This window comes from Coenobita brevimanus, chromosome 55, assembly GCF_032717465.1.
Source record: "Coenobita brevimanus isolate Jiangsu-jjx chromosome 55, ASM3271746v2, whole genome shotgun sequence".
In the NCBI taxonomy this organism is placed as follows: domain Eukaryota; kingdom Metazoa; phylum Arthropoda; class Malacostraca; order Decapoda; family Coenobitidae; genus Coenobita; species Coenobita brevimanus.
The window spans coordinates 52,291,272-52,305,051 of record NC_137008.1 but is presented as its reverse complement, the minus strand read 5'-3'; the positions used below and the strand labels follow the sequence as shown (position 1 = coordinate 52,305,051).

Genomic DNA, 13,780 nt, shown 5'->3' with positions numbered 1-13,780 from the left:
CAAATTCATAATCAATTTGTGCTTCATAAATAATATATTTTTTTTACAAGAAGCAAACTCCTTGGAATATTTTCATATACATTACAGGTGATACCTATAAAATGGAGTTTATATAAGGTCAATAAATCTTTTGTACACTTGAGAATAATAAGTTGAGTAACTATACTCAATATCTGTGTTCCTTATGCAATTTGTATTTACTTATCTATATCACCAGCTGTTTCAAGTGCTGACTGCTTTACCTAACACAGCACTTTCCTCTATACTTTACTCCACATAAGCTAACTTGCCCACAGAGTCACACCCTCTCAGCTAACATCCGTGACTCATGAAAGATCAGTGCGGAATCTATGAATAAAAATGAATATACCACATATGACTATTTTATCAACATGAAAATTACTGGTACTTTACCCAATTATAGGGGAATGCTTGGAGTACAGTGCAAGTTTATGGACAAGCTGGCTGGCATAGCATAGTCTTGCAACTATTCACCTTTTGAGGTTTGCAAGGTTACATTCTTAATAACCCGACTGGTCTCTCTAGCTTTCTCAATATTAAACAATTAACTCATTCAGAATTTCATAACAAAAAATTTAAAAATTCATACCGGTAGTTTACCAGAATTTTTGCAAATGTGAAGCAGCAATAGGAGGTAGCTAGTATAACAAAAATCCCATAAAATTATTTTTTAAAGTACTGTAAACTTTATCGTACTTCCATTTAAAGAAGTGAACACCAATACTAAAATCCAATGTAAATGTGAATGATCTTACTGGGCCCAGATTCACAAACAAAACACAAGGATTTTCCCTACCATTCCTATGAATTTTTTTTCTGGAAGAGCACAAAACACGGAATATGCTGCATTTGCCTTTCCTTATCCTTCCTGTGAAAAATGCTACTGACAGGAAGTAAGTGTTTGTGATCTAAGCCCTAATCTCTTTCACCCCTGTGCTGCCTCCCCTATCACAGATGCAGAAACTCCATGGCTAAATAAAGTAAAACCACTTTGCTACATGACCTAGGTTTAGGTATAGAAAAACCCTAGCTCTCAACACCTTGGTTGTACCTTCATTCTCAATACGGTTTCTCTTTCCTCCCTGTTGATTTCACAGCACCTTCTCCCATCTTCGTATTGACTTCAACCTTCTCCTTGCTGACTCCGACGTGACTCCTCTATATTGGCATTTCACTCTGTCACACACAGGACTCTGGCAGTTTATTCAGTACATTTACACTGTTCGGCAAAAGTTTAACAAAAGTGATGTTGGAAAGACCTTGGATACATTAGTTTCACTGTGTGTGCAACTCACTTCACTCAATTCTAAGCATGTGTTCACATCCTGACTCGGTACGAAGGCATATGATACAAGTGATCTTGCAAGGGATGACAAATACTCTCCCATTGTGTTCCAACATGTATGAGGGGGATTGGTCAACGTCAACTGGCACTATTACACCCCTCTGATAACCTCTACATATTTTTATGTGACAAAGCAAGTATTCTCTATGTTGCTTAGATTTCACTTGAACATTAATACTTTGTAGCTATAAGACTAATACCTGTCTATGAATGTGAATCTGGAACATTCATCAATTAACCACAGACTTCCCTCTCTAATTGTATCCTACGGTCCTTTCCCTTACCATCATCCAAACACGAATGGCAATGCATCCAGCATTTTAGCATACCATATTTATATGAGGTTTTTCAAAACCTTTCCTTTATCACTTCTCTTCACCAGATACACCATATACAGCACCATATGTACTGAATGGTTTTGCCATGGATAGAAAAAGTCTCCAGTAAGTGTTAGATTCAGGCTCCAACATAATCTTCCACTATTTTACAATTACTTTTACACTATTTATTTACAGTACATACATGTACATACCCCGAACACATACTTGATATATAATATAAAATGCATATGTAATCCACATACATGTATATTATATATAGGGTAGAAAATATAAACAGAAATAAAAATACTTTATACACCATAAATACAGTAGCTACCTTGTGCACAGCCATATAACTATGGCATGTCAGTTTTGATGGTTATAATTTATCATAATACACTAGTTCAAAATATCAACTGTTTCTCTGAGATGGTAAAGCTGCTTACCAAGAACCTTTATTACTGTGAACATGAGACCTGGATCTAACATTTACTCTTATGATGTGTCAAGTGCAATCGAGCCAGTTGTAGCAATCATTTTCCATTTGCTGAAGTTTTAAAAGTACATTACACCTCAGTCGGTAATAACCTGCCAGGATACCAGAAGCCTTACAATGTTTTTTTATTATAATTATTTTTTTAAGATCAGGCACCGTTTCTTATTGGATCACTTGAGCTCTGCAAAATTATTTGAGACACAGTGACAAAAACTCTACTTGCTACAGCGTGCATGATACAGCAGCATGAGAATGTTCGGTGCAAAAGAGACGGTACTGCAGCAGGTTATTAGTCCGGTGGGAGGAACGTTTCCAGTTTGTACTTCTCACGGATAAATGGTCGCACATCATCCTTGTCCACCAGAGACTCCAGGAATGGCAACAATTTCTCCAGCTCTCGGTCCTCCTTGTCCACAAACCAGCTCTCAATAGGAATGCCATTGTTGATCTGGGGAAATGATGACACATATTTCAAGCACATCAAACTTACTGTTCTGCTATTAATTTGGAGATAGGTTGGGGCAGTGCCACCTTGAGCTAGCTCTACACTAAGTGACAAGCCACATGCTTTCTTGTTGTTCAAGAAACCAGTTACTAAACTGAGCAGTAATCATATAACCAACTGGAAGTCTGGAATTCTAGCCAGCTTCAGGCACTCAAACTGAATGTGGCCCAAAAGAAGTTTTCATTCAAGGGACAGCTGGGATTACTGCTCACATAATACCATTCAGGGAAGAGCAATGAGCCACTTGCCTTAACGGTCAGGACTAAGAAGCTCAGTTTAAGCCCTTTTGGTGGGAAGTAAGGATTGGATATCTGCATTACTCCTATTCTACTGTATACGTAACATAATGGCAGGCTCACTTAGGACAATATGAATTAACCTCTGACTGAAAGCCACCTAACAAGACAGAAGACGTTGAATGAGTACAGGGAGCTCTTCATGTACCTGTGCCAATCATTTAAACTAATAAGTACCCTACATCCCCTTTTGCTGACTTTTTCAGTGTGACACTAACATGGAGAATTGACCAGCATACTCTCCAAAACACTTCCTCCAACTATCTCATACACTACACCACATGCACTTATTACATATCACACAACATAACCCACTATGTCACAGAGGTTGACACCAGCAAGGGCATGTGGCCATAAAACTTTGTCCCCGCTACCTAGTGGCAGACCTTTTGAGGGAAAGCACGACAAGGGCTCCGCCAGCATTGATTGTGGAGCGGGGGTGGGATGGGGCTCAAACCTGTGCAAGAGGGTACATGACACTGCGGTTCCCAGGCTGCCACTTCCACCCGATAGAGAGGGACCTGAACCTGGGAGTAGCGCCCCAGGAGGCTGCCCTATCAATAGGTGTATAATGGTGGGACAGGTACAGTGCCTAGGTGCGCCTGGAAGGTGTCCCTGTAGCTGTCCTGGCAGGGTGCCCCAAGGCCACTACCACAGCCACTGGTCAAGGCTGGTGGGCTAGGGGTCCCAGATCTATTGCCTGGTCCTAGGAATGTGCAGTCAGTGGGGCCTATGGCATGTCTCTCCCCTTCTTATTTTACCGATTATGACCAAGTTAAAGAGTGTAATTCACAGCAAGCCTGAGGACATTAAATCACTCAAGGGTAATACGAGTGGCTTCATGGAACGTGGGAAGTCTGAGAGATAGAGTGGGGGAAGTGGCTGAGGTAATGAGTAGGAGGTGGGTGTATGTGGGAAGTGTGCATGATGCCCGATATAGAGGTGGATCGGCCAGAAAGACTGCTCGGAAGGATTGTTGCTATAAGTTGTTCTGGCAGGGTAGAATAGATGGATATAGGGGTGTGGGTGTGCTGGTGAGGGAGAAATGGGTGGAATATGTCAAGAATGTTATGAGAGTAAGTGATAGGATAATAGCGAAAATTTTGTTCGGTGCGATGGTGTTCACAATTATTTCGGCATATGTTCCACAGGGAGGCTTGGATGAGGTAGAGAAGGATTGCTTTGGGATGACTTAAAATGTGTAGTCAGTGGTATGGGGGATGATGAGATTGTAGTACTAGAAAGAGATTTAAACGACCGATTTGGAGATTACTTAATACGTGTAGTAAGTGGTTTGGGGGGACAATGATACTGTAGTATTTGAGGGGGTTTTAATGGTTATGTAGGTGAGGCAGCTCAAGGTTATGAAGGAATACATGGGGGAATGTGCATATGGTACAAGAAATGAGGAAGGAAAAGAATACTCGAGTTTGGGGAGACAATGAACATGATTGTATGAAACACACATTTCAGGAAAGAGAGAGTAAGTTGATTACAAAGAGTCGGGGAGGAACCAGCGGCCAGATAGACTATTTCCTAGTCAGGAGGGCTGATAGGAGATTAGTGCAGGATGTTAAACTTAAGGGGAGTAAGGAGTGTGTGCAGCAACACAAGTTACTGATATGTATCATGGTGCTTAAGGAGCGAGTGATGAAATTAAGGACCTATGCACCTAGGAGGAAAATACGGAAATTGAAAAACCAAGCAATAAGAGATGTCTTCTATAGTCAGATGAGGAAAGTGGTGGCTGAACAGGGAGATGTGGATGGAAGTGTTAATGAACAGTACAGAGCCCTCAAGACCAACCTCTTGAGAGTTGCTGATTCAGTTTGTGGATGAACAAGAGGCCCACCAAGACATAAAATGGCTTGGTGGTGGGATGAGGGTGTAGAAGCTGCAAAGAAAAAAGAAGGTTTTTCCAGGAATGGAAGAAGGGTGGTAACAAAGAGGAATATTTTGCTGTCAAGCACAGGGCTAGAAAAGAGATTTACAGGTCAAAGTCTGAACCACAGAGACTTTTACTTGATAACCGAAATTGTGAGGAAAGGAAAATATGATTTTTATGGTGGCAAATCAGATGAAGAGGGGGAGTAGTGATATCATAGGTAAGCAGTGTGTGAAGAATGGTGAAGGATGGGTAGTGGTGAATAGTGGGGATATTAAAGATGCATGAAGACAGCATTACACCTGGTTGTTGCATGAGGAGTTTGACTTGGACAGGGAAGGCTTGGAGCCAGCAGATCCAGTGTCTGGCCCTTGGCCTTTGATTGATGCTGCAACTGTGAATGTGGAAACCGGCAGGATGCAGGTGGGGAAGGCAGAAGCTGTGTCTGGGATGACTACTGAAATGTTGAAAGCCTCAGGAGATACATAGTGAGGTTAGTCACTGACTTGATAAATACAATTTCATATGAGTGTTGTCCCAGAGCGTACTTGTAAATGTATATAAGGGGAAGGGTGATGCCCTGGAAAGGGGAAATAATGGAGGCTTAAAGCTTTTAGACAAGATAATGAAGATAATGGAGAAGGTTCTAGAAGGTACAATTAGAGATAAGAGTGAATATTGATGAGATGCACTTTGGGTTTATGCTAAGCAAAGGGACCACTGATGCCATATTCATTGTTCAACAGCTTCTATGCTAAGCAAAGGGACACTGATGCCATATTCATTGTTCAACAGCTTCAAGAAGTATATATAGGAAAGAAAAGGGAACTGTATTTTATTTTTGTTGATTTGGAGAAGGCCTTTGACAAAGTTCCTAGAGAGGTAGTGAAGTGGTCAACGAGAAAGCTTGGGATCGAGGAGTGGCTGGTTAGGGTCGTTATGGCCAAGTATGTGGGTGCTCACACCCTGGTAAGGGTGAATGGAGATTTGAGTGATGAGTTGTCTGTGAATGTTGGTGTGCATCAGAGGTCAGTCTTGAGCCCCTTGTTGTTTATCATGGTGCACTCTCACATGACTTCAGAAATGGACTCCTGTGGGAGATGTATGCTGATGATTTGGTGTTGACTGCAGAAAATGAAAGGGAGACGGAGGAATTAAGAAGTGGAGAGATGGTATGGGGCATAAGGGCTTAAGAGTAAATGCAGACAAAACAAAAGTGATGGTATCTAAGGCTAGAGGTGGTACTGTCAAAGAGAGAGAGTGGCCATGTGTGATCTGTCACAACGGCATGGGAAGTAATTCCATCTTGTGCAGTGTTTGTGATACGTGGATGCATTAAATATGCATTGGTATTAGAGGTAGACTGTGAGATAATGCTGATTTCATGTGTGCAGTGTGTCAGGGAGTGCATATGGATAATGCCAGGAGTGAAAGGGCTGAACTTACTGGCTAGTCTCTTGAGTGTAAAGAAAAGTTTTGTTCTTTGGGAGACATGTCATGTGCAGGAGGTGATGCCAGAGCTAGCTCTGTAGCTAGAGTGGGAAGTGGTTGGCTCTCCTGACATTGAGAGGGCTCTCCCTCTGTGCTAAGGGATCTTTGTAAGTAGCATGTGTTAGGAGTTTAATGCTGTATGGTCGGGAGTCCTGGGCAGTAAAGAAAGAAGATATTCGCAACCTCAAATATACAGAAATGGCAATGATTAGGTGAAGGTGCAGTGCGTCCTTGAGTGCAAGGCCTAGAAGGGGGGGGGGGGGCCATGTTTATGATAGAAGAATTGAGCGCTGGGATAGGACTAGAGTGTACTGGTTTTGTGATGAGGAGGGGTAGATTGAGATGGTGTGGGCATAAGGAGAGGATGAGGGATGATAATTGGGTGCAGAATGTGAGAAGTGTTAATGTTGGGGGTTGGGTAGTGAAAGGCGACTGAAAAAGAGCTGGGATGCGGTCACTGAGCATGACCTCAGCGTTAAGGGACTAAATAAGGAAGCTGCCAGAAATTGAGCAGCATGGACAGCCATCATTAGGTGACCAAGGCCGACACATGCAAGCATGTTGGAGCCTTTAACTCTTTAACCGCGGGCATTGTTTTGCCCCAACTGGCCTCTCCCGCGGGGGTTCCAGCCAAAATGTAAACAAACTTTAAACCTTTATAACTGCACAGAATAAATCTAGAGCGAAAAATAAGGTACCATTAGAAAGTACTAACCTTCGGCTTTGGAATGATGTAGGTTTCATGATTTCGTTGACTATCACTGGATGGGCAGTGCCATTAGAAGTGAGCGATCTAAAATCACTATTTTTCGCTCACACACCATTACCAAATGCCAACCTCATTCTGATAATAATACTATAAACATATATGAACACTGCACATACGATAAACACCCACTCTGTGTTCACTGAGGCAGGTAAAAGGCACTGTAATTGCCCGCACTTCACTGTCACATCAGCGGTGTTGTAATCACTATTTTTCGCTCACATACCATTACCAAATGCCAACCTCATTCTGATAATAATACTATAAACATATATGAACACTGCACATATGATAAACACCCACTCTGTGTTCACTGAGGCAGGTAAAAGGCACTGTAATTGCCCGCACTTCACTGCTATATCAGCAGTGTTGTAATCACTATTTTTCGCTCACACACCATTACCAAATGCCAACCTCATTCTGATAATAATACTATAAACATATATGAACACTGCACATACAATAAACACCCACTCTGTGTTCACTGAGGCAGGTAAAAGGCACTGTAATTGCCTGCACTTCACTGCCACATCAGCAGTGTTGTCACTCACACAGCTGGACAGATACTGATGCGTGTTTGGTCCGGGGTGGGATGGAGGGCCCAGGGGGTGGGAGGTGGGGGGGGGGGTTCGGCTGGAGTGAAAGAACTTGATAGCTACTCTCCCTTGTAACAACTGGCGCACGGAAAAAACGCGCGGTATTCAAAATATTCACAAACATTCAAGAGTGACACCCGCGGTTTGGTCCAGTTTTTGCAATGTCATTCTGGGATGACACCCGCAGTTAAAGGGTTAAAACTGAAAATGATCCCAGGCAACACAGATGACATAAAAAGCCTCCAACATTCTCCCAGATTTCCACTGCGGCTTATTAACCAGTGAATATGGTTGATGCTGTCTTTAGCTTGTTCTTGTTGCTACAAGATAATCAAATTCTTCCTCTGCAGTTTGAAAAGTACATCCTAAGGTGTATAAAACTGTCCAGAGAGAGAGTAAAATAATAATGACATCCCATGCTAAACAGACTAATGAAGGACATTCTCCAAACTGAGACTTTCTCCACTATACCACTGACAGACCACATACTCAGTCTTCCTGCCTCATGCCTGCTGTGGAAATCTGTGGTCCACCCCAACCTCACCCTGATCCTATGTTTCCAGACTCAGCTTTACCAACCCTTCCTCTATGTATCCATGAGAAGCCTAAGCTAATCCAATTCAATCTTACCCTGAACCTATGCATCCCAACATCATTGCCAAACCTAACCAAACCTCTCCCTGACCTTACTTACCAAGGCTGGTCTGGCCTAGCCAACCCTAACCTAACCTCAGCCTAAACTAATGTACCAATGTCTAGCTTAACCCCTAAAGTACTCAATTCGCTCAGCAGGTCTGTCCCTCCAGCCACAAAACAGGGTCGATTTTTCAACTTTCACCGAGGTGAAAGTTTTTCTTCCACATTTCAAGAGACTGAAGTTACACACCTGAAAATGTATGTTTCAGCCAGACTGACCAATTAGTTATCACACAATCGCCCATCAAAGATGCATATAAGTTACCAATCCCCCAAGGGCAAAAACAGAATATGTACAGAAAATGCATTATTTACAGTAAATAATTACATATACATAATTAATGTCAATGTGAAGTGTTCCCTAGGCATGAAATGTCAGCGTGGGATACGCCCATAGCAACAAAACACGCCAGGCGAAAAGTGGAGGTGGAGTGTGTGTGGCTGGAGGGGAGAGGAGGATGGAGGGATAGGGGAGAAGAGAGAGGGGAGAAGGGTTGCTACACACACACACTGCTGTAGGGGGTATGTTGGGGTATGGTGGGTTGGGAGGGGACAATGTGGAGATGATGCAATGGGGCTGAGGGAGGTCAAGTGACGGCAGTGGTGGGGGGGCTCCTTCTCCCCCACCCTAGGGGGCAAATCATGCCATACCACCTCAGACACTCTAGCTCTAATTGATCTGATCCTAAATACATCACCAAAGGGGTGAAGTTACCCTCCCCCAATTTTTTGTGTGTCTTTATCGATCGTGTGGGATAGGGTGGCATGTCAAAATGCACAAAAGCACGATCGTGTGGCATCGGTCTTGAGGGGTTAAACTAACCTCACCCTATGTTTCCATGCTATGATATGCTTGCCTAGCCTAGTCTCCCCTGAGGTATCCATGCTTGGCCCAGCCTGGCCTGGCCTCACTTCATCATAAACATATCCATGCCTTGCCTGGCCAAAAACAAGCAAGACTAGACTAATCTACCCTACCCTCACCCCATGTATCCAAACATAACCAATACTAACATCACTGATCAATCTCACCCTGCACCTGTGTATCCATGTCCAACCTAGCATAACCTATCCTCACTCAATGTATACACATCCAGTCTACTTTATCCTAACCTAACCTATGTATCTATGCCTACTAGTCTAACCTTACCTTACTCCAAGGATCCTAATCTCACCCTAACCCTATGTATCCATGGCATGCTTAACTTAACCATCCTAACCCTATGTACCCATGCCAAGCATAAACTAACTTCGCCCTAACCCTACAAATCAATACCTAGCCACATCTAACTGCTTAAACTAACCCTGACCCCATGATTGCGTGCCTAGCCCCAGCCAGCCATGCCAAGCCTACCTTAGCCTAACCTTACTGTTACTCTATGGATCCACACCTTGCCCCCTCTAGCCTAGCCTAACACTCCTTCGAAGCCATACTAAGGCCATCTAATATCCTTTACAGTTCAGCACGACATTCATCCAACAAAAATTACTCATCCCAGAGAGAGACGAGTGTACTTATCCAGACTCTAATGTGACCATCTCTCTTCTCTGCTTCAGTACCAACTCAAAATACATCTCAAACAATCCACTATGCCCTCATTGTAATGCTGGCCCCCCTCTGTCCCATAATACAGCACACTTACTCATCTCATGCACCTCACTTTCACAACATGGAGAGTTCTCCAACTTAACCTCAATAAAAACCTCAAGGAGCATGCAGTTGAAATGGATGGTTCCTTGCAGTCCACCAGGATACTGGTCAAATAAGCCTGGGGTCACAACAGCAACATACCTCACATATGGATATAGTAGTGTTATTTGCTTTACATACCTGGTAACCAAATGCCTGAGGAGAGTTGTCAACAATTACAGTCTTGGAGAGATCTCTGCCAAGGATTGTAAGATCCTTGACATAGTTGCCCTGAACACAAACACAATGCTCACGGAACAATCGATACCTTTAAAGAAATGCATTCATTAGTTGTGAATAAATTCTGCTCTGTTGCTTTAGCTCCATTTCTCATTTCGTAAAACTCTTAACAGAAACAATATTTCATTCGATCTGGATTATTTTTATTATATAAATGCCCGATGCACCTTCAACTAATGATCCCTATATCAAGCACTGTTTGTACTGTTCTTCTAAAGTTCTACACATACTGCGACACCTGTGTGTGAAAAATCTGCCTGATCAGCAATCTACCCCATGATCTTACCCAACCAGTTTAACCCTCTGCTTGTATCTGCAACACTCACTTGATCCACTTCCGCTGTGGGTCAAGGAGATTCATCAACTTGTCTGCATAGACCTTCTTACTGGCGGTGAACAGGATGACTTCATAGAGCCCAGACACATGCTCGAGAAATTCTCTGAAGAAGGGTCGGGTACGGACAAACACTTGGTAATTGACATCTTGGAACACCACTGGGAAGCTGAGTGTAGCATCCTCCAGTTCCTGAAGGCTGCAATGTACCAGTGTCTCATCCTGCAAAACCAATGCAGCAAAATCAAAGGCTGGTATAGTGGGTTAAGGTACTGTATTTCAGCCAGATGTAGCCCATAACAGTTCATGTCCTAAGGATGGCTGGATTTCACTGCTCAAAAAATGTCACTTAAAGCAGAATGAGTGGCCACCCTTGTCTTAAATATCTCAATGAGCAGCCTAGCCCCAGGCCCCCACACTCATGATGGGACATTAAAGAACTGAATGATGGATGTGAAACAAGTACAAGATGACTTCTGAACTGAATGCCATACTGTACCCAAATCCCACAACCTTATGTTCATGTGTTCATTAACAAATCTCCATACAGTCCTCTTGCAGCTGCTGTTTCATCTGCTTCATTGCAAGGCCTTCACTGCACATCATATACATATTTAATCTTCTATTACTGTACTGAGGTATCCCAAATCCTCCACCAATTCTACGTGTCTTCATTCAAGAGCTCATCACTTTTAAATAATCCCCTTAACTAACTGTTTAGGTTTCCACAAAACAAAGGTCCCATTCACTAACTGCAATCAACATCTGTACCCACTAGACCTGAGACCACCTACTAGCAGTGTCACTACCATTTCCACACCTTATTATGATCTCCTCTAAATCTGGACAGCTTGTGGAATGCATATAGGGACTGCTTAGTTCGGAATGCTAAAGCAGTGTGCGGTGTGGAAAGAAGAACAACAAAGAAGAAAGGTATGGCATGGCGGGATGAAAAGGTTAAGAGAGCAGTGAAGAAAAGAGGAAGAAGTGGCTAGAGAGGATACAGGAGAGGAGTTTGGCTGAAATAAGAACTAAATATATTGAGGGCAAGAAGCAAGTAGAGAGACTACCAGTAATGAAGATGAAAAAGGAGGAGGTAAATGATGATGTTAGGAGAAAAATGTATGCAAATTACTCTGAAAATAGGAAGTTAATCTGGAAAGAGGTGTGGAAATAAAGAAGTGACACAGGAAAGAAATGTGAAAGTGTGAAGGATGTAAGTGGCAAGTTATTAACCCATGGGGATGAAGTATGAACCAGATGGAAATAATATTTTGAAAGTCTGATAAATGGGATTGGATAGAGCAAAGCAAATGATTGGTTTTGGGGGTGTACAAAGAAGGAATGCAGTGCCAGAAAACATGACACTCACAGGGGTGAAGAACATTGTGAAGCAGCTGAAAAATGTAAAAGCAGCTGGGGTTGATGAAGCGTATGCAGAGATGAACAAATGTAGTGGAGAGAGCAGAATGAAGTGCTTGCTGCAGATATGTAAGAAGGCACGGACGAGTGAAGCTGTGCCAGTTGAGTGGAAAAAGGCAGTGACTGTTCCCCTGTACAAAAATAAAGGTGAGCTAAGTGAGTGAAAGAATTACTGTGGCATAAGTCTACTGAGTGTTGTACGGAAGGTATATGTAAGAATTATAACACAGAAAGTAACAGAGATATCAGAAGTCCTGGTGAGTGACGAACAGAGTGGATTTAGGAGTGGTAGAGGATGTGTGGATCAAATATTTGCAGTGATACAGATAATGGAGAAGCCCTGTGAGAAGGACTATTGGGTGTTTATGGCATTTATGGATCTAGAAAATGCATTTGACAAAGCAGATAGAGAAGGACTGTGGAAGGTTTTGTGCATGTACAGTGTTGAAGGTAAGCTTCTAGGTGCCATCAAGAGTTTTTATGATGGTAGTAAGGCATACGTAAGAGTAAATGGGCATGTGAGTGAGTGGTTCACAATCAATGCTGGCATGCAACAAGGTTGTGTGATATCCCCATTGTTGTTCTACATATATATATATATATATATATATATATATATATATATATATATATATATATATATGTATGGATGTAGTGATGAAAAGTTAAGACACAAGTAATGGAGAGAGGGATGGCATTGATAATGAATGGTGATGGATGGAATATCTCAAATTTGTTGTATGCTGATGATGCAGTGCTATTTGCAAACACTGGACATGAGCTTGGTAGACTAGTGCAGAGTTTTGTTGATGTCTGTGAGCATCATGCCTTGAGAGTAAATGTAGAAAAGAGTAAAGTGATGGTTACTGAGGGAGAAGGTGACTCCCAGTGTGATGTTACAGTGAATGGAGAGAGATTGGAATTGGTGAGAAAGTTCAAATATCTGGGCACAGTGATACACGACAGGAAAACGTGGAAAAGAAGTGGCATGCACAGCGACACAAGGTAGGGAAGTAGCTGGTGCTATGAAGGCCTTGATATGAAACAGAGGCTTGAGTGTTGCAGCTGCATAAGGCTTATATAGAGTGTTAGTGTCAACTAACATATGGATGTGAGACTATGGTGTGACATGAAAATGAAAAGTCAAGAGTGAGAGCAGTGGAGACGGAAATGCTGAGGAATGTATGTGGAGGACAGAGTGGATAGGATATATACAGAATAATCTGATTCGTGGACAGTGCAGAATGAGGAAGTCTGTAGACCCGAGAATCAAAGAGAGTGTACTGAGACGGTATGGTCATGTGGAGAGACTGGATGACAACAGAGTGGTGAAAAAGGTATATCTGACCAAATCTCGAGGAGGGACACAGCGAGGTAGGCCAAGAAGAAGGTGGGGGGATATGGTGGATGTGTGTGTGAGGAAAAAGAGGTATAGAAGTTGGTCAGGCTAAGGGACTAACAAGAGATCAAGCTGGCTAGATGAATTTTGTGCAGAAAAGTGCATAATCAGGGATTTGGCCCCCCTTTTTAACGTGACAGCGTTTGGATTGGCTCTATCCATCCATCCATCATCTAATCCTGTGTTGCCCCATGAGGAGATCAGATAAGTATATGTGAAGCTACAGAATGTGGTGAAATTTTTTTTGGCCTATCTGATGGAGCCAGGATTTTGAAGGC

General features: G+C 42.5%; 1 protein-coding gene across 1 annotated transcript in view; it reads right to left on the bottom strand.

Moving 5' to 3' along the window:
- Positions 1–1,983: 1,983 nt before the first annotated feature.
- Positions 1,984–13,780, bottom strand: part of LOC145401385 (uncharacterized) — a 58,909-nt gene continuing 47,112 nt past the window's right edge. Inside the window, exons 8-10 of the mRNA XM_080273718.1 lie at positions 10,674–10,903; positions 10,249–10,375; positions 1,984–2,630 (exon numbers count right to left, since the gene is read on the bottom strand). Coding sequence (XP_080129844.1) covers positions 2,472–2,630; positions 10,249–10,375; positions 10,674–10,903 — 516 coding nt within the window. The 3' untranslated portion in view covers positions 1,984–2,471. The remainder of the gene's footprint in view (positions 2,631–10,248; positions 10,376–10,673; positions 10,904–13,780) is intronic.